The sequence below is a fragment of the Antechinus flavipes genome, chromosome 1, assembly GCF_016432865.1.
Source record: "Antechinus flavipes isolate AdamAnt ecotype Samford, QLD, Australia chromosome 1, AdamAnt_v2, whole genome shotgun sequence".
Taxonomy (NCBI): Eukaryota; Metazoa; Chordata; class Mammalia; order Dasyuromorphia; family Dasyuridae; genus Antechinus; species Antechinus flavipes.
The window spans coordinates 360,820,110-360,840,323 of NC_067398.1; the positions used below are offsets into that span (position 1 = coordinate 360,820,110).

Here is a 20,214-nt window from a genome sequence, read left to right on the forward strand (position 1 = left end):
AGTGGTTTTGCCATTTCCTTCTCCGGCTCATTTTACAGATGAGGAAACTGAGGCAAACAGGATATTAGGATGTCAAGGCAGGAGTTATAAGACTGTGCTAGGGCCATGGTGACCTTTCCCTGCTCTGACCTGTTGTAGCATTGACTGTTGGGTCCACTCATTTGGGTATTTGTTCCATACTGCACTCAAGTGGTGTCCGAGGACTGGTCTCTCCTGTTTACTAACTGTGTGACGTATGTCTCCTCAAGCCTTAGTTTCCTCATTTTTAAAATGAAAAAAAATTAGATTAATTGATCTCTAAGGTCTCATATAATGATTTAATTGTCAGTACAAGGTGGTATTTACTGTATGTCTTTGGAGAATGAGGAGGATCGGACTAGATGGACTCTGGGAATGTTTCTGACTCTAATCCTATGATCCTTTGACATCAGTCCTAAGGACCAATGGGTTGCCTACTGCCAGAATTATTTCTAGGAAGTGAAGAATCAAGATCAATTCTCCTAGACTTGGAACCCTACTTCTCTTTTCAGGCTCAGTAGGAGCAGTTGACCAGGCCCCATTAATTCTCTCTCCTTTTGCTTAGTTTCATCTGTGGCATTGGAAATCTTTGTGCAGATCAACACCTGAGAAAAACATGTTGCCTTTTTCCTGAGATGGCCCCATATCCAACTTCTTGCTAAAGGATTGGTCTTTCTTTAGCAACGAGAGTCATCTCCCAGCTGTGTACCAAATGAGGGTCTCTTATTCACAATTTTAAAAAATAGCCATCATACCTTAAATAGATCTAGCATAGCAAAACAGCTCAGCTGAGGCCTCAGGGGCTGGGGCACTCATTCCTCCATATCTGGTACCCAGCCTTTGCCATTTGTGAAGTGGAACAGTGCTAGGAAGCCTCCCTCTGGGGCCAGGGGATTCCTTTTTCCTCACACCATTGGCACTTCAGCAAAACCCCATGTCCCTAAGACAATATTAATTATTGTAAATTAAATGTAGACTCAGAAGTCTAGGGCCTCCAAAGTGGGTAAGGGGATAGGTAAAAAAAGTACTTAAGGTGTAATATGAATTGGGTGGGAACATTTAATTTATCCCTAACTCACAAAAAAGGAATGCTAAGTAAGCATAGAAGAATCACAAGTATTAACAGAACTATTAGAATAGAATTCAGTAATAACATTTAACTATAGTTCTACCTAGTTTAGAAGCTGACATCAAAGTGTATTTAAAGTTAATATCAGCAGTTTTTTAAAATTTTTATTTAATAATTACTTTATATTGACAGAATCCATGCCAGGGTAATTTTTTTTTTTTTTACAACATTATCCCTTGCACTCGTTTCTGTTCCGATTTTTTTCCCCTCCCTCCCTCCACCCCCTCCCCTAGATGGCAAGCAGTTCTTTATATGTTGGATATGTTGTAGTATATCCTAGATACAATATATGTTTGCAGAACCGAACAGTTCTCTTGTTGCATAGGGAGAATTGGATTCAGAAAGTATAAATAACCCGGGAAGAAAAACAAAAATGCAGATAGTTCACATTCATTTCCCAGTGTTCTTTCTTTGGGTGTAGCTGCTTTTGTCCGTCATTTATCATTTGAAACTCAGTTAGGTCTCTTTGTCAAAGAAATCCACTTCCATCAAAATATGTCCTCATACAATATCGTTGTCGAAGTGTATAATGATCTCCTGGTTCTGCTCATTTCACTTAGCATCAGTTCATGTAAGTCTCGCCAGTCCTCCCTGTATTCATCTTGCTGGTCATTTCTTACAGAACAATAATATTCCATAACATCCATATACCACAATTTACCCAGCCATTCTCCAATTGATGGGCATCCATTAATTTTCCAGTTTCTAGCCACTACAAATAGGGCTGCTACAAACATTTTGGCACATACAGGTCCCTTTCCCTTCTTTAGTATTTCTTTGGGATATAAGCCCAATAGAAACACTGCTAGATCAAAGGGTATGCACAATTTGATAATTTTTTGGGCATAATTCCAGATTGCTCTCCAGAATGGTTGGATTCGTTCACAACTCCACCAACAAACCATTAGTGTTCCAGTTTTCCCGCATCCCCTCCAACATTCATCATTACTTTTTCCTGTCATCTTAGCCAATCTGACAGGTGTGTAGTGGTATCTCAGAGTTGTCTTAATTTGCATTTCTCTGATCAATAATGATTTGGAACACTCTTTCATATGAGTGGTAATAGTTTCAATTTCATCCTCTGAAAATTGTCTGTTCATATCCTTTGACCATTTATCAATTGGAGAATGGCTTGATTTCTTATAAATTTGAGTCAGTTCTCTATATATTTTGGAAATGAGGCCTTTATCAGAACCTTTAACTGTGAAGATGTTTTCCCAGTTTGTTGCTTCCCTTCTAATCTTGTTTGCATTAGTTTTGTTTGTACAAAGGCTTTTTAATTTGATGTAATCAAAATGTTCTATTTTGTGATCAGTAATGGTCTCTAGTTCATCTTTGGTCACAAATTTCTTTCTCCTCCACAAGTCTGAGAGATAAACTATTCTATGTTCCTTTAATTTATTTATAATCTCGTTCTTTATGCCTAGGTCATGGACCCATTTTGATCTTATCTTGGTATATGGTGTTAAGTGTGGGTCCATGCCTAATTTCTGCCATATTAATTTCCAATTATCCCAGCAATTTTTACCAAATAATGAATTCTTTTCCCAGAAGTTAGGGGCTTTGGGTTTGTCAAACACTAGATTGCTATAGTTGATTATTCTGTCTTGTGAACCTAACCTTTTCCATTGATCCACTAATCTATTTCTTAGCCAATACCAAATGGTTTTGGTGACTGCTGCTTTATAATTTTAGATCAGGTACAGCTAGGCCACCTTCATTTGAATATCAGCAGATTTTAAAGAATATAATCCAACATTTTATATTTCATATAAGCACTACACTGTCCTGCTCGTGCACGTACAGGTCCCTTTCCCTTCTTTAAGATTTCTTTGGGATATAAGCCCAGTAGAAACAGTGCTGGATCAAGGGGTAGGCACATGTTGATAACTTGAGTATTGTTCCAAATTGCTCTCCAGAATGGCTGGACATGTTCACAATTCCATCAACAATGTATTAGTGTCCCTGTCTTCCCAAATTCCCTCCAACATTATGGATGATCTTTCCCTGTCATTCTAGCCAATCTGACAGGTGTGTCGTGGTATCTCAGAGGTTGTCTTAATTGGCATTTCTCTGATTAATAGTGACTTGGAGCATCTTTTCATACGGCTAGAAAGGGTTACAATTTCTTCTTCTTCGTTTTCCCAGTGAGTTCTTCTACCAAATAATGGGGTCTTTCGGTTTGTCAAACATTAGATTATGAAAGTTATTGGAAGTTTTGTCCTTTGAACCGAACCTAATCCATTGACCAACTAGTCTATTTCTTAGCCAATACCAAATGATTTTGGTAACCACTGCTTTCTAATATAATTTTACATCTGGTACAGCTAGGCCACCTTCATTTGATTTGTTTTTTCCATTAATTCCCTTGAAATTCTTGACCTTTTGTTTTGCCAGATGAACTTTGTTCTTTGTTCTAGGACATTCAAATCGTTTTTTGGGAGTCTGATCGATATAGCAATAAACAAATAGAGTAGTTTAGGTAGTATTGTCATCTTCATTATATTTGCTCACCCTCTCCAAGAGCATTTAATATTTTTCCACTTGGTTAGATCAGACTTAATTTGTGTGAAAAGTGTTTTGTAGTTTGGTTCATAAAGTTTCTGATTTTCCCTTGGCAGATAGATTCCTCAATATTTTATGCTATCAGTAGTTACTTTAAATGGAATTTCTCTTTGTAACTCTTAACTGTTGTATTTTGTTATATATATATATATATATATATATATATATATATATATATGTATATGAATGCTAATAACTTATGAGGGTTTATTTTGTATCCTGCAATTTTGCTAAAGTTGTGGATTATTTCTAACAACTTTTTAGTAGACTCTCTGGGGTAATCTAAGTATACCATCATATCATCAGCAAAGGGTGATCATTTGGTTTCCTCATTGCCTACTCTGATTCCTTTCATCTCTTTCTCAACTCTTATTGCCAAAGCGAGTATTTCTAATACAATATTGAATAGTAACAGTGATAATGGGCAACCTTGTCTCACACCTGATCTTATTGGGAATGGTTGCAGTTTGTCCCCATTACATATGGTGCTGACTGCTGGTGTTAAATAGATGCCAATGATGATTTGAAGGAAAAGTCCATTTATTCCTATACTCTCAAGTGTTTTCATAGGAATGGATGTTGGATTTTATCAAATGGTTTTTCTTCATCTCTTTGTTCATTGGTTATGAATAGGGCCAATTATACTGATAGTTTTCCTAATATTGAAGCAGCCCTGCATTCCTGGTATAAATCCTACTTGATCATGGTGTATGATCCTGGGGATGATTTTCTGTAGTCTTTTGGCTAATATCTTCTTTAAGATTTTAGCATCAATAGTCATTAGGGAGATTGGTCTATAATTTTCTTTCTCTGTTTTCAACCTACCTGGTGTAGGTATCAGTACCATGTCTGTGTCCTAAAAGGAATTTGGTAGGACTCCTTCATTCCTTGTTTTTGCAAATAGTTGCTATATCATTGGGGATAACTGTTCTTTCAATATTTTGTGGAATGTCGTTTTTATTGCATCGTGATCTGAAAAGAAAGCATCTACTATTTCTGCCTTTCTGCATTGAATTCTGAGGTCTTTATGTCCTAATATAGGGTCAATTTTTGTGTAGGTTGGTGTAGGTTGTGCAGGTTTGTGTAGGTAGTAGGTTCCTACTACCCTTGTGTAGGTGGTGCTGAGAAGAAAGTATCCTCCTTTCTGACCCCATTCAGTTTTCTCCAAAGATTTAGCCTACCTAATTTTTTCTAATATTCTATTTACCTCTTGAATTTCTTTCTGATTTGTTTTGTGGGTTGAGATCTCCCACTATTACAGTTTGGCTGTCTATTTCTTCTTGCAACTCTCTAGCAAATAGAGCAATCCTTTACATTTTCATATAACTTTCCAGTTTACAGAATGCTTTTCTCAGAACGCTTCCTCAATATAAGTATTGTTATCCATTCCCATTCTAGAGGTGAAGAAACTGAGGCTCCCAAGGAACCTGTGATATTATTGGAACACCAGGACATTTTTAGTATCCAATATCAAGGATAACAAGGGAAGATGTAGAACAAGACACTGTATGCTTCAGTGTCAAATGAATACCTAGAGGGTACAGGGGTTTGGGGAGCTGATCGAGAACATGGCCCATTGATCAAGTGCCTTTCCATCTTATTTTCAAGCTGATTTGTAGCACTGCTAGGGGAATTGTAGAGGCTGAAATGAACCCTTTCACACTAAATCTACCAGTGCCTTGACAAATTGGCTGAGTTGGATTCACAAGATGATTTCAAGAGAGGCAGACTAGACTCTCTACCTAGGGTGTGAGAGTTCAAAGGAAGTTTGACAGTAAGCAGGGTGATGTCAGAGACACCTGGAAAGACTTACATGAACTGATGCGGAGTGAAATGAGCAGAACCAGGAGATGATTGTACAAGGCCACAAGAAGATTGTACGGTGATCAATTCTGATGGACGTGGCCTTTTTCGACAAAGAGATGATACGGGCCTGAGCCAATGATCTGTGAGGATGAGAGCCATCTGCACCCAGAGAGGGGACTGTAGGAACTAAGTGTGGATCACAACATAGCATTTTCACACTTTTGGTTAGGATTTGCTTGTATTTTATTTTCTAGGCCATTTTAAAAAAGGTTTTAGGTTTCATTTGTCTTTTGCATCAAGATCGTTGTCTAAATGTGTATGCCTATATAGGAATGAACATGTGTTTAAGCACGTTTAGCATATAAGGGATTGCATGCCATGCAGGTGAGGAAGTGGGGGAAAATTGGGAGGCATTGAAACACATGGTTTTTCGAGGGTCCATGTTGAAAAAATTTTCCTTGCCAATGTTTGGGAAATAAAAAACTTCAATAAAAAATCAAAAGAAGTTTGCCAAAAAGATGCAAAAGGAGGAAAAGAGTGTTAGGGAAGATAAAGATGAAGAGAAGGAGGAAGATGTCAATTTTGTTGCCTTATCAGTAATGCAAGACAAATGATCTATCCTGAACTTGAACCAGAAAGAGAAAAGACAAGAAAGCCGAATCAAAAAGTTTTACAAAGAAGCGTATCCGATTCTTTTACCCATGAACGGGGGATGCAAATATATATTTTTCTTTATTAATGGACAGTCAGACAAAGGCAAGCATTTTAAATGTTTAGCGTTGGGAAATATTTTTCATCTTTGGTAAAGATCCACTCTAGGGCGAAGGTGACGAAATGATTAAATGAGAATCTGTGGAAAACCCAATTCAGGCAGAGTAGCTTTGGTTCAGTAAACAGTGTAACCAAGCATCAATGTAAAAGGAGCATTCTGTCGGCAATGGATATAACAGAAAAATGCTTCCGTTTGATGTCATCACTACCTCACAATCTCTTACTAGGATAAAAGGCCAGGAATCTCAACAACGGCGCTCTGTGCGGGAGAGAGAGGAGAGTGAGAGGGAGAGCGAGAGAGTGAGCGAGAGCGAGAGCGAGAGAGCGCCAGAGCCTGAGTCAGGGAAAGCGAGAGAGCGAGAGAGGTGGGAGGAGTAGGAGAAGAGGAGAGGAGAAGAGGAGGAGAGTAGGAGAGGAGGAGAGGAGGAGAGGAGGAGAGGAGGAGAGAAGGAGAGAGGTAGTAGGAGCGGGGGGGGGGGAAGGGATAGGGTGGGGGGGTTAGGGGGGAGTGAGGAAAGGGGGAAAAAGGGGGGGAAAGGATAGGGAGGGGGGAAGGGAAAGGGGTAGTAGATAGAAAGATATAGACATAGAGAAGTTATATAGAGAACACAGACATAGACAAAGAGTAGAGATAGATACATAGAAGATAGAGATAGCTATAGAAAATGAGAGATAGATATAGAGACAGATATAGAGAAGATAGAAATAGAGATAGAAAAGATAGTCATAGAGATAGAAAAGATAGTCATAGAGAATATAGAGATAGCAATAATAAAGATAGAGATAGATATAGAGAAGACATAGATATAGAGAAAATAGAGATAGATGATATAGGGAAACGATAGATATAGGGAAGATTTTGTTAACTAGAGAAAATATAGTGATAGAGAATCTAGAGAGAGATAGTGATAGAGTGATAGTGATAGTGATAGTGATAGTGATAGTGATAGTAATAGATAGACTGATAGTGATAGTGATAGATAGAGTGATAGTGATAGTGATAGTGATAGATCTAGTGATAGTGATAGTGATAGATACAGTGATAGTGATAGTGATAGACAGAGTGATAGTGATCTAGTGATAGTGATAGTGATAGTGATAGAGAAGATAGGATCAGATATAGAAAAGATCGAGAAATTAGAGAGAGTACATTTATAGAGAAAGAGAAGGTAGAAATAGATCTATAGAGAGAAGATAGAGTAGAGAAAACAGATAGAGATAGACGAGAGAGTGAGTGTGTGAGACACAGAGAAAAAAGATAGAGATAGACGAGAGAGTGAGTGAGTGTGTGAGACAGAGACAGAGACAGCTAGGAGATAGGGCAAGATAGGAAAGAGAGAGAGAGAGAGAGAGAGAGAGAGACAGAGAGAGAGAGAGAGAGAGAGAGAGAGAGAGAGAGTGTGTGTGTGTGTTCATGTTTGTGTTTGTTTTGTGTGTGTCCGTGTTTGTGTTTTGTGTGTGTCCGTGTTTGTTTGTATTTTGTGTGTCTTCATTTCACCACCTAACGGGGCTGAGTGTTTTTCTCATCTGCGAGGAGCACTTACAGGTAAGAGGCCCCATGATGCAGGCTATTCTGGGGATGGGGAAAGCTGAATATGTGTAGGAGGAAGAATGAGGAAATTTGTATTTGGGGAGGAGGTGTATAATTTTGTGGGAAGACCTTGTTGTCTGGCACTCACTCTCTCACTTTCACTCTCACTCTCCTCTCTCTCACACAAAGCAGAGTTGTGGAGACTCCTGGCCTTTGATCCTAGTAACAGATTGTGAGGTAGTGATGACATCATACAGAACCATTTTGCTGTTTAGGAAAGTGTGAGAGAGCTTCCTTGTGCCAGCAATAGGAAATGGACAAGATGCTTGTTCCTCTTTCCTCAATGTCCTCGATACAATTGAGATCATAAGCGAGAAGCTCTTTGGCAGCCTCTTAGGAGAGAAGTCAAATAATCTGAGACTCACCTCCAAAGAAAATGGCATTTTTTGGTTGTCCTGAAGAGGCTCCTCTGTTCTTGAGTAGAAGAAAGACAAAGAGCTGGGAGTCAGGATGACTTGAGTTTCCAATTCAGGCTCAGAGTTGAGAGGCTCTGAGGCAAACCATTTCCCCTTTTTGCCTCCCATTTCCTCACTGGCTTGATCTAAGGATCAAATGAGATGGTATACTGGCAAAGGCTGTAGAGTACAGTGCAAAGGACAGAAGAGAGGTATTTCCTCTCATACTCTTTCCCTGATATGACCCCGAGACTGCCTCCAAGTCCTCATTGCTTAGACCCTTCAAACAATTCCATCCTTTGGGGGATCAAGCTTAACCCTCAAAACACTTGTGGATTCCCTTAGCCAGAGAGGATGCGGGACAGCAGTAGCAAAGTTCTCAAACGTTTTCTGACAAGCTAGTGGAGCCTCTTCCACCTTTCTCCAAACCATATTTTAAAGTCATAAAACAAATTCTTTGTAATCTCAAAATGGATATCTATCCCATTTTTTTTTTATTGGAGGGGATGGACCAAGTTGTTCATTGTCCCTGTAGATATCCAAAGTAAGCATAGAAAATCCCTTTCTCCCTGTACTTGGGTCAACGATCTTTCATGACTTCTTAGTGACCTGTTGTGCTTCAAGGCAGTGAAAGTGTTAAGAAAGTTTTATCCAGGGTACAAGTGTAGGTTAGGACTTTCAAGCCTCTAATTCTGGCCCATCTGATCCACATTGTAGCCCTTAGGGCTTGTGGATCTGAGAAGAGCAATAGAAGAGAACTCTTCAGGGAAAGAAGAAACCGGGAGAAGAGCCAATGGACTGTAAGCCTGACAGGTGCATAGGAGGTTGTGAAATCAAAGAATATTGTAAGGATTCTCAGAAATTGGATGCTTGGAGCAGTCTGATAGAAGGTCCCCATACGCCACGGCAAACCAATGAACTTGATAGATTCTTCTTTATAGTGACAGACAGTTTGCCTACAAGATTGCAACTTCTACTTGATATTGTCATACAATGGAGGTTCTCACTTGCTGCCTTTGGATTTCTTTTAAAGATTAGGAGACCAAAAAGAAGGATGGAGAAAGGAAGAAAAAGGGATGGGGCCGTAGGAATGGATCATTTTGATCAATTGTGTTGAGGCTGGCTCTACTGTTCAAACATAGAGGACAAGAAAAGGCAACAGCTGGACAGGGCCCGATGAGTTATGAGAGCCTTCTTGGACTGCTTGCTGCTCCTTTAGCTAGGAAGATGGGGTAATTATTGGAAACAAAGCTGAATATTTATTTGTTGACATTCTTTTCCCTCAGGAGAGCTTTCAAGATGGCGAAAAAACATGGAGCAATTCCCCAAGGTGAGAATCAATGAACAAACATGTAGTGATACATCATCTTCTATCAGTCACTGTATTAAATGAGAAAGATACCCCACAAATTAATTGCAAGAGGCAGGCCCCAAAGTACTTCAACTAGAATATGCCTGATAGAGAGTGTAGAAAAATAACATCCGAAGGCATCATCAGAATGGAACAATGAGTCTCTCAGAAGAGCTTAGGAGACAGGGGGACAGGGTGACAAGCTTGTTAGCTAGGGGAATGAAGAAAAGCAAACCTCTGAGGAAAATGTTGAGGAAGGAAGGAAAAGATCCCTCAGTCAATGGATGATATGTGGACTAAGCCAAGGGAAGAGTGGTGGATGACTAAGCCTTCCAACGTGGCTGACAGAAAAGGGAATTTCAGAAGAGGACACAGGTTCCAGGACAAAGAACAGATTCTGTTTTGGATACATTGAGGTTCCGGTGCAATTGGGCATCCAAGTCAAAATGTCCAACAGATATTCCAGATATTCCATGTGGCCTGGGGAAGAAAGTTCAAAATAGAGACTGCATCAGGATCAATATTCTTGGGAGTGTTGGAAGTTTATCTGTTGCCATCACTTCATAGGAGGATGATACTTGTAACTCGTTAGGACTTTGCTGTGATTCTGGCAGTTATAAACAGTCAATATTGCCAGAGAAAAAGAGAGGTGTGAGGTGAAGAGGAAGGGATGATACCTTTTCTTTAAAAAAGGAGTGAGATGGGAACGTGCCCGGAAAAGGGAAAGGTAGAAGGGGAATAGCCCAAGTTAACTTGCATACAAAAAAGAGTCAAGTAAAAGCTTTTTGAGAGGCAGGTTGAGTGAACCCTACTCTCATCAGTATTGCTTCAACTAGGAAACACCCTACATACTGAATAGGGATATGGAACTCTTATCTTAGCCTGCAGGAAAATAGGAGGTTAATGCAATATGGGAAGGCAGGGGGGATAAAAGAACAGCTCATTTTGGAGGAGTCAGTGATCAGTAGCAAAACACATTTGAGGAGAGACAGAGTGAAACAAGAGAGAATAAATGGGGGGAAATCAAATTAGCAATAGGAAATGTAAAAACAATGTCTGAAACAAGTTTCTGATGGAATATCATTGTTCACTGGGAAATAATGAGCAGAATGTTCACAGGGGGAAAATACCCTGCAAAGTCCTCCATGAACACAGTGAAACGTGCCTTCTATGAAATGATAGCAATGTTCTTCAGTGAGCAGCATCAAATGATTTTGTTATTCTCAGTAACACAATCCTCCATAACTACTCTAAAGAGTTATGGTAAAAAAAAAATCCATTCACAGAAAAGGAATGTTTGTATCTGAATACAGATTGAAGCATTCTCTATTTCCCTCTTTATCTCTCTATTTTTCACTTAATTTTTCTTAAGACTTGATTTTTCATTAAGATGGGAGATCGATGGTTTTTTCTCAACTTTTATGGAAATGTTTTGCAAAATTTTAAATGTCGCTTCTTAATTGTGGTTGGGAATCACGTAAAGAACTTACAAAGCAATATTGAAAAAAGACAAAAACCAAATAAGAATATTTTTTAATGTAAATTGCCAAAATATTAAATAAATTGAATCCAAAATGCATTCCCTTTTGAACTTTGAGAGTTCCAAGAGTAATTTTACATTGCAACTTGTAAAACTCGACTGAGTGAGAATGTGAGAAACCAGAGTGCAGAGTTGAAAAGCCAAAGAAAGAGGGAAGAATAAGTGGAGAGCAGAGTCAATCAATATTATCTACTGTGCACTAAGCCCCATAAGAAGCACTGGGTGTATATAAAGAAAGGCTCAAGGTGGGTCCTGGCTTGGAGGAGCTTCCAGTCCAAGGAGCTGACTCTGTTCAAATAAGGGCTTAGCAATGGGGTTGGAAGTAAGGGAATTGTCTCTTGGGCTTCCTTCAAGTATGCCACGAAGGAGAGCATGTTGACAAGGGTCCAGTTGTCCTCCAAAGGCTAGGTCTCACTCTTGGGAGATCATAATCCCTGTGCTGCTGCTATCTTTCCCACCCACAATCTCTTTCCTGATTCCTTCCCCTTTGCTCATAGGGTCCCTTTTTCCTTCACAGACTTGGGCCAGGAGAAGCAAAAGAGCTTATTGAAGAAGACAAAAACCCTGCGATTCCGAGGTCCCCTCACTGCATTGCACCCTCATCAAATAACCAGAATGTGCAAGAGCCAGACCTTGAGGACGAGGAGGGCAGCATTACTTCTAGGCCAAAAACAGAGGGAAAGGACACTGTGGCCTCAACCTCCGGGAGGAGTTTGGCTTTTCCAGATCCTTTCATCAGGATGGACCCATTCCATCCTGTTTCCCCTCCGAGGCATTCGAAAGCCACCCCGGCCTGTCCTGGCCAAGCGGCTGCTGCTCCTCAGAAAAGGACAGTCCAATTCTCTTCGATGCTGGACACAGAATATTCGACGTCTTCTGAGACTGGGCTCGAACCCTCCTCGGAATCACCTCAGGAAGACTCTTCTGCTGCAGACCAAGATGTCGGCTCATTCTGGGCCATCAAAGTAGTCAGAACTTCTTGGAAAAGAACATCCAAAGTGGCCCCAGCTCTTCTGACTGAATGTCAGCCATCACCCGAAGTTCTCTCCTACCCTGCCTTAGACTGGGCACAAGGAGAAGGTCCTCCAGAAGCCAGTACGGCCTATGTCATCAATGGGGTCGGTGCTCCCCGAGCGAAGATTCACAAAGCATCCCTGGATCTTCCTACGGAGTGCCAAACATCCCCCCGAGTTCTTTCCAAACCCTCCTGCAGTTGGGCCCAAGCAGAAAGTCCTCGATCCGAAGGGGCCAGCCTAGCCCGTGCCCTCGACAGGTTCAATGCTTCTCAGAGGATGATAACCAAAGCATCCTTGGATCTTCCGACTGCTTGCAAGGCATCCCGCAGAGTTCTCTCCAAATCCCCTCTCCACTGGACAGAGGGAACAAGTCCTCGCCCTCAACAAGCCAGCCCAGTCTGCTCCATGAAAGCTCCTCGCAAGGGGACCAAGCAAATATACCCGGCACTTGCCACTGAGTTGCAGATGTCCCCCAGAGTTCTCGCTGAACTTTCCTTCGATTGGACAAAGGGAAAAGATCCTTCAGCCGAAGAAGCCCAGCCTGCCTACACCACAGAAGTCATGATTGCTCTTCAAGAGGAGTCCCCTGAGCCGAAGACACCCCCCAGAGCTCCTCCACCGCAAGAAGCTAGCCCCACCTGTGGCATGCAAGAACTGAGAGCCCCTGCGGAGACCACCAATTTATGCCCGGCTCTTCCCACCCAGTCCCACACCACCCCCCGAGTCCTCTCTGAACCCCCCTTCACCCAAGGAGAAGGTGGTCCACCCGAAGAAGCTGCCCCAGCATGCAACCGTCTCGGGAAGAGGTCTGACAAGTTCCTGCCACCCTTGACCTTCAACTCAACCCCTTCTCCAACAACAGACCCCGAGCATTCCTCCCAAAGGTCCAACGAAAATGGTGGGAGACACCAAGGCCTATTTTGGCGCTTTTTAAGAAGGTTTTCATGCTTTCCCAACTTCCCCCACAATTGAAACAAATTTGTCATTGAGCGACATTCACATCAAAGACTCAGAATATCACAGGGGATCCCTTATACACCACCCAAAGGGCTGGGGACAAAGTCATCAGGCTGGGGATGAAGCTCTCTACCACTTGCAAACTTCAATCCACAGAAATAACAAGTGGGGACCCTCGGCCAAGGTGGGAGTGGCTGGAGCCTCAGTAGGCACCACAGACACTTTCATCTCCTAGACTTTTCAAGTTGAGGTGTGAGTCCTGGAGGCCTGAATGAAGCTAGGCTGACTAAGATGGCAGCCAGGTCCTAAGAAGTGGAGGATGTGGCCCTGGCCAGGATCCAGCTCCTGCTGGGTGCAGAGACAATGGATCCAGGACGCTGCTGGCTGCTGCTACTCCAACGGGAGAGGACCTCTTACTTTCCCATTCCTGGTCAGAGGGCAAAGTGACATGGAAGCTTTAGGAACATTCTCTCCACACATACCTGCAAAGAAACATTGAAATAGATGATCAGAACAGGGAGGACAAGACTTCATCCTCAGAAGAGGACACTTAAGTGAAAAAAAAAAAAGCTTTTTCCCACCAAGACTAATGTGCAATGCCTGCACAACTAAAGAAAATATGGAGAACTCAAAAAAGAATTTAAAAATCAAACCAAATGGAGAAAAAAACCCTTCCAAGAAAAACTAAAAGCATTAAAAAAAAAAAGAAAGAAAACCCACTTGCAAAGGAGGAAAGGAATCTCAAGATGAACAAGTCTTTGCAAAATGAGGATTGGCAATGGGAAACCATAGAAGTGAAGAACAAGCAGAAATTACAGTAGAGATTGTAAATATTGAAAACAAATTGAACCATGTGAAACAAAACTTAAAAGACAGAACTGAAGAATAGATTAGGACCAGAAAATTAGGTTCTGACGTTTTTTAGAGAGTACCCTCTGTTTTTGGCTTTAATTTCTCTCCCGGTTTACTGCTTTATAATTAAGGCAGCGTAATTAGCCTATAGCAGAGTCATCTCTATAACTTCTCTAGCCACAGAGATTACCCCCACCCCTGGTCTGCTCAGGATGCTAGTCTCTCCCTGCCTGCGCTGGTCTGTTTCTGGGACCTCAGGACAAACCTTTCCTGGAGATCTTCTAGATTATCTTCGGCTGCTGAGTTGTTGTGCTTCTAATCTTCATGGGTTTTACGAGTCAAGCACTATTTTTGAGGCTGAATTTAATGTTGGTCATGAACCATGAGAGGAGCTTAGAAAGTTGTGTGTGCCTTCTCCACCATCTTGACTCTGTCCCCCCACTTCCTTGGCAGTTATTTCAAATGGAATTTCTCTTTGAGTCTCTAACTGTTGGATTTTGTTAGTGATACATAAGAATGCTGATGATTTATGTGGGTTTATTTTGTATCCTGCAACTTTGCTAAAGGGGTGGATTATTTCTAATAACTTTTTAGTAGAATCTCTGGGGCTCTAATACATTTCTAATACAGTATTGAATAGTAATGGTAATAGTGGGCAACTTTGTTTCACTTCTGATCTTATTCGGATGATTCCTGTTTATCCCCATTACATATATGCTTACTAGCGGTTTTACATATATGTTCCTGACTATTTTAAGGAAAAGACCATTTATTCCTATATTCTCAAGTATTTTTAATAGGAATGGATGTTGGATTTTATCAAATGCTTTTTCTGTATCTGTTGAGATGATCATATAGTTTTTGTTAATTTAGTGATTGATATAGTCAATTATGCTAATAGTTTTCCTAATATTGAACCAGCCCTGCATTCCTGGTATAAATCCTACTTGGTCATGGTATATTATCCTGGGGGTGATTTTCTGTAATCTTTTTGCTAACATTTTATTTAATATTTTAGCATTAATATTCATTAGGGAGATTGGTTTATAATTTTCTTTCTCTGTTTTCAACCTACCTGGTTTAGGTATCAGTGCTATGTCTGTGTCATACAGGTAGGAGTCCTTCATCCCCTATATTTTCCAAATAGTTTAAATAGCATTGGAGTTAAATGTTTGGTAGAATTCACATGTAAATCCATCTTGTCATGGGGATTTTTTTCTTAGGGAATTAATTAATAGGTTGTTCTAGTTCTTTTTCTAAATGGGACTATATAAGCAATTTATTTCCTCCTTTGTTAATCTGAGAAGCCTATATTTTTGAAGGTAGTTATCCATTTCACATAGGTTATCAAATTTGTTGGCATAAAGTTGGGCAAAGTAACTCCTAATTATTGCTCCTAATTATTCCACCTCTTCATTTGGTGGAAAATTCTCCCTTTTCATTTTTAAGACTAACAATTTGATTTTCCTCTTTCCTTTTTCTAATCAGATTTACCAAAGATTTATATATTTCGTTGGTATTTTCATAAAACCAACTCTTAGTTTTATTTATTGATTCAATAGATTTTTTACTTTCAATTTTATCAGTTTCTCCTTTTAATTTTCGAATTACAAATTTAGTATTTGATTGTTGGTTTAAAATTTACTCTTTTTCCAGCTTTTTAAGTTGCAAGCCCAATTCATTGATCTTCTCTTTCTCTATTTTATTTAAGTAAGCCTCTAAAGATGTACAATTTCCCCTTATTACCACTTTGGCTGCATCCCACAAATTTTGGTATGTTGTCTCATTGTCATTCTCTTGGATGAAATTATTAATTTTGTCTATGATTTGCTGTTTCACCCATTCATTTTTTTGGATGCGATTATTTAGTTTCCAATTACTTTTTGGTTGCTTTACCTCTAGCTTTTTTTGAATGTAGTTTTTATTGCATCATGATCTGAAAAAATGCCTTTACTAATTCTGCCTTTCTGCAGTTAATTTTGAGGTCTTTATGTCCTAATATATGGTCAATATTTGTATAGGTTCCATGAACTGCTGAGAAGAAAGTGTACTCTTTTTTGTCTCTATTCAGTTTTCTCCAAAGATTTATCATACCTAACTTTTCTAATATTCTATTTACCTCTTTAACTTCTTATTTATTTTATGATTTGATTTATCTAATTCTGAAAGTGCAAGGTTGAGAGCTCCCACTATTATAGTTTTGCTTTCTATTTCTTCTTGCAACTCTCTTAACTTCTCCTTTAAGAAGTTAGATGCTATACCACTTGGTGCATATATGTTTAGTATTGACATTGGTTCTTTGTCTATGCTACCCTTTAGCAAGATATGGTTTCCTTCTTTATCTCTTTTAATTAGACCAATTTTTGCTTTTGCTTGATCCAAGGATGACTTCCCCTGCTTTTTTTGACTTCACCTGAAGCATAATAGATTCTGTTCCAACCTTTTATATTTACTCTGTATGTATCACCCTTCTTTAAATGTGTTTCCCGTAAACAACATATTGTAGGATTCCGGCTGTTGAGTCAGTCTGCTGGATCTTTGCCTCTGCTTTATAGGAGAATTCATCCCATTCACATTTATGGTTTAAATTACTGATTCTGTATTTTCTGCCATCTTATTATCCCCAGATTATGGTTTTCTTTTTATTTCCCCCATTACCCACTTTCCAAGTACTAAACTTATGGACACCACTTGCCTCACGAAGCTCTTCCTCTTTAGAATCCCTCCCACTCCCTTTGAGTCCCTTCCCCTTTCTTATACCTTTCCCTTATTATTCTTTTCTTTTTCCCTTTTCCTCTCCCACTTTTTAATGAGGTAAGAGAAGTTTCTCTGTAAACCAAATATTTCTATTACTTTTTTTTCTTGGACAGCTTCCTCCAAAAGCCCCACTATAGCCCAGATGTTTCTACCATGTCTGGTTTCTTTGGGAGATCTATAGCACGGTTTACTGATCTGGCAGAATTCTGTGGAGAACTTAAGAGTGCATCTAGTTGAATGACAAATATCATTAAGGCAGGGGGCTATGAACTGTTGACAAACTTTGCAATTTATCCATGAGTCGGTCTTGTTTATTTCTTCTCATACTTCATCTCCCCCTTTCCCCCAAAACTTCTGATAATCTGGCTTTATCTTACTTCCCTAGTCTTTTCTTCTGCTGTTCTTGTTGATTATTCAGTCATTTTTCATTCGTGTCTGACACTTCGTGATCCTATTTTGGGGATTTTCTTGGCAAAAATACTAGAACAGTGCCATTTCCTTCTCAAGCTCATTTGACAGATAAGGAAATGGAGGCAAAAAGGATAAGTGATTTGCCCAGGGTCACACAACCAAGAAGTATCTGAGGCTAGATTTGAACTCCGGAAAATGAGTCTTCCTTACTTCTCTCCGCCTAGTTTCCCCTTGGCTTTTCTACCAGTACTGTATATCCCAGTCCCTTCTTCCAGGCTGGCCAATTGTCCTCCATGTCTCCGGCACAAGCCTTTGCTCAAGCTATTCTCAGCTCTGTAGAATTCTCTTCCACTTCCTCCTGTTCACATCGTCTCCATATTTTAAGGTTCAGTTCAAGTATTACCTATCTGAAGTCACTCTTGACTAACTGAATCCACAGAAACCTCTCTCTCCTCTGAATTCCAAAGCAGCACTATCACTAGTGATTCTTGGAGTTCAAGGTAAGTAGCATGAAAGAAGAGGTATAGAGCTTATGGGGAATAAATAGAAACCCTGGGTCATGATTCTATGGAAACAATAGGACAACACTCATGTTCACCAGAAGAAAAGATGGGGAGGAGCTAGATTGAGCAGCATAAAAACCTGACATGGGCTGTGAGTCTTGATCATATAGAAGAGATTATGGAAGGATGATGAAGATCTCATAGCTGAACTAATAATTTTTGCTAAACTAGGTATTAAACTTAAATTTTTTTCTATGTATTGGGGGAATACAAGAGCTATGAACACACCCTAAATTTAGGCATCCTGGAACAAACAACAACAGCAAAGGTCCAAATTATCAAAAGTGCTGGGGAAAAGAAAGATGAAATAGGAAAAGTAAAGAAGAGTGACTCATGGATGAATAGCAAAGTTTGTCAATAGGCCATAACCCCCTGCCTCCATGATATTTGTCATCCTCTCAATCACTGTTACCTGTGCAGTATGCTCTTCACCAGTGAAGATCACAAGCTATCCATGACTGTTCAAACAGAGCTTTCATCCCTGTCTTTTCATAAATCCTTCATAAAAGAACTCTCCATAACTCCAGAAGTCTTCCTCTGGATCTTTTAATATATTAAGAATGACAACACAAGCTCTTAGTTTGTTCATCTATTGTCTCTTGCTTTCATTTCATGACTAATCCACCTCCTTTTCTGGTCATACAAATCATTGATGATGTATTTTAATCAGCTTCTTGGATATAAATCTCCATTTGTCAACTATTAGGACTGCATCTGACTGCCATTTTTATTTTTTGACATTGTGGTGACCCATGATTCCTAGCTCTGAGCCTCAGTCTAAAATCTGATCTGCAATCTTTGGTTATTTTTTTTAATATATTAAAGAAAGTCCTTCTCCATGAAAACTCACAACAGTCAGGAACTTGACTTGCTCAGTCACACAGCTAGTGTTTCAGAGACCAAATTTGAACCCAATCCTTCTGGACTCTGCTCTGCCAGCTCTCTATCTGTGTACCATCCTGCCTCACTTCAAGAATATTAGCGCTAAAGAGATGGATTATTATATCACCTAGCAACTTAGGATCCTTGGAGTGACTATCTATTTCCTAAATGCAATACAGCCACATATCCTCCTACTAATCAATTCTGGACCCTGCTCATTCTGTCTGTAGTGTCTGTGAAAGATGTACTAGGCTACAAAGGCTTGTTTATACAACTGAATGTTATATTCAAAGCAATATGCATTTTTATTTGTTTTGTTTTTCCTGTGTGGAAGGTTAAATCAATCTCTTTAGAATAATGGCAGATATCACTGAGGAGGCTTTGTAGTGCCGCAGGGCTCACATCTACAAAACCAAAAGAACCTGACTATCAACAGAGAATTATGTTTCTATTTAACCTTTGGGTAGGATATTGTCCATGTCACTGAAGATCACTTTAGATGATTGTTATATCTCCATATTTTATGTTCATACAAAGGAGACCTCTGAATATTCATCCTTGTGGCCATATCTGTCACAGAATCTTGTATTACTTTAACACATACATGAAAGATGCACTTTATAGGTGCACTTTATTTAAGGAGATATTGCAAAGTAGCATTGTCTCCTTACCAAATCCAGTGCTTTTTCAAAAAATCAAGCAATGAACAAAACAAAATCCTGTGTTTTCTGCATCTCTCAATTGGTTGTGTGACTATAAAAATGTGGACTCCTCTTGGGAAAAAGGAAAGAAGGAAGGAAGGAAGGAAGGAGCGAAGAAGGGAGGGAATGAGGGAAGGAGAGAGAGAATAAAGGAGAGAGGGAGGGAAGAAGGGAGGGCGAGAAGGAAGGAGAGAGGAAGGAAGGGAGGGAAGTAGGAAGGAAGGAGGAAGCAAAGGAAGAAAGAAGGGAAGAAGGAAGGAAGGAAGGAGGAAGGGAGAGAAGAAAGGGAGGGAGGAAAGAAGGAAGGGAGAGAGGGAGGAAAGAAGGAAAGAAGGAAGGAAGAAGGGAGTGAGGGAAGGAGAGCAAGAAGGAAGGAAGGAAAAATTAAAAAAAAACTTGGAAAGAAAGATCCTATTTCATGTTTTTCTCAGTAATACCTTTGATATATTCATTCTTATAAAGATTTCATAGATATGAGGTGAAAAAAGGCACAAGGTGGGTAACTGTTGGAATCCTTACTAACTGCTAAGTAATTAGAGTTGATCTAATCTTACAAGAAGTTGTTTTGGCCAGAACCTGAAACAAGGTACTAAGTAGAACTAATCAAGACAAGGCTTGTGTTCCCACCTTTACTCAAGGGAGTCCACACCTTAAAGCTCTTTGGGCCAGAGAGCACTATGGGAGAAAACCCATAATCCCATTCTCTCAGAAGGTTCACATATAAGGCAAGACAGCCATTCCAGAATACATTTTTTCCTCTTGGCTGGCTGATCGCGCTAGACTCGAGAGAAACGACTCTGCTGCAGAGAACACTTTTGACGGATTTCAGTGGAGCTACGCCAGAAGCCCTCTCTCCGCGGCAAGTGTGGCTGGGCTCCCCAGAAGGAGATAAGAGAGATCTTCCATCTC

General features: G+C 40.0%; 1 protein-coding gene across 1 annotated transcript in view; it reads left to right on the forward strand.

The window, feature by feature from the left end:
- Positions 1 to 7,704: 7,704 nt before the first annotated feature.
- The window catches only part of LOC127543518 (proteoglycan 4-like), a 90,720-nt gene continuing 78,210 nt past the window's right edge, over positions 7,705 to 20,214 (forward strand). Inside the window, exons 1-3 of the mRNA XM_051969648.1 lie at positions 7,705 to 7,835; positions 9,562 to 9,605; positions 11,684 to 13,120. Of these exons, the coding sequence (XP_051825608.1) occupies positions 11,907 to 13,120 (1,214 nt within the window). The 5' untranslated portion in view covers positions 7,705 to 7,835; positions 9,562 to 9,605; positions 11,684 to 11,906. The remainder of the gene's footprint in view (positions 7,836 to 9,561; positions 9,606 to 11,683; positions 13,121 to 20,214) is intronic.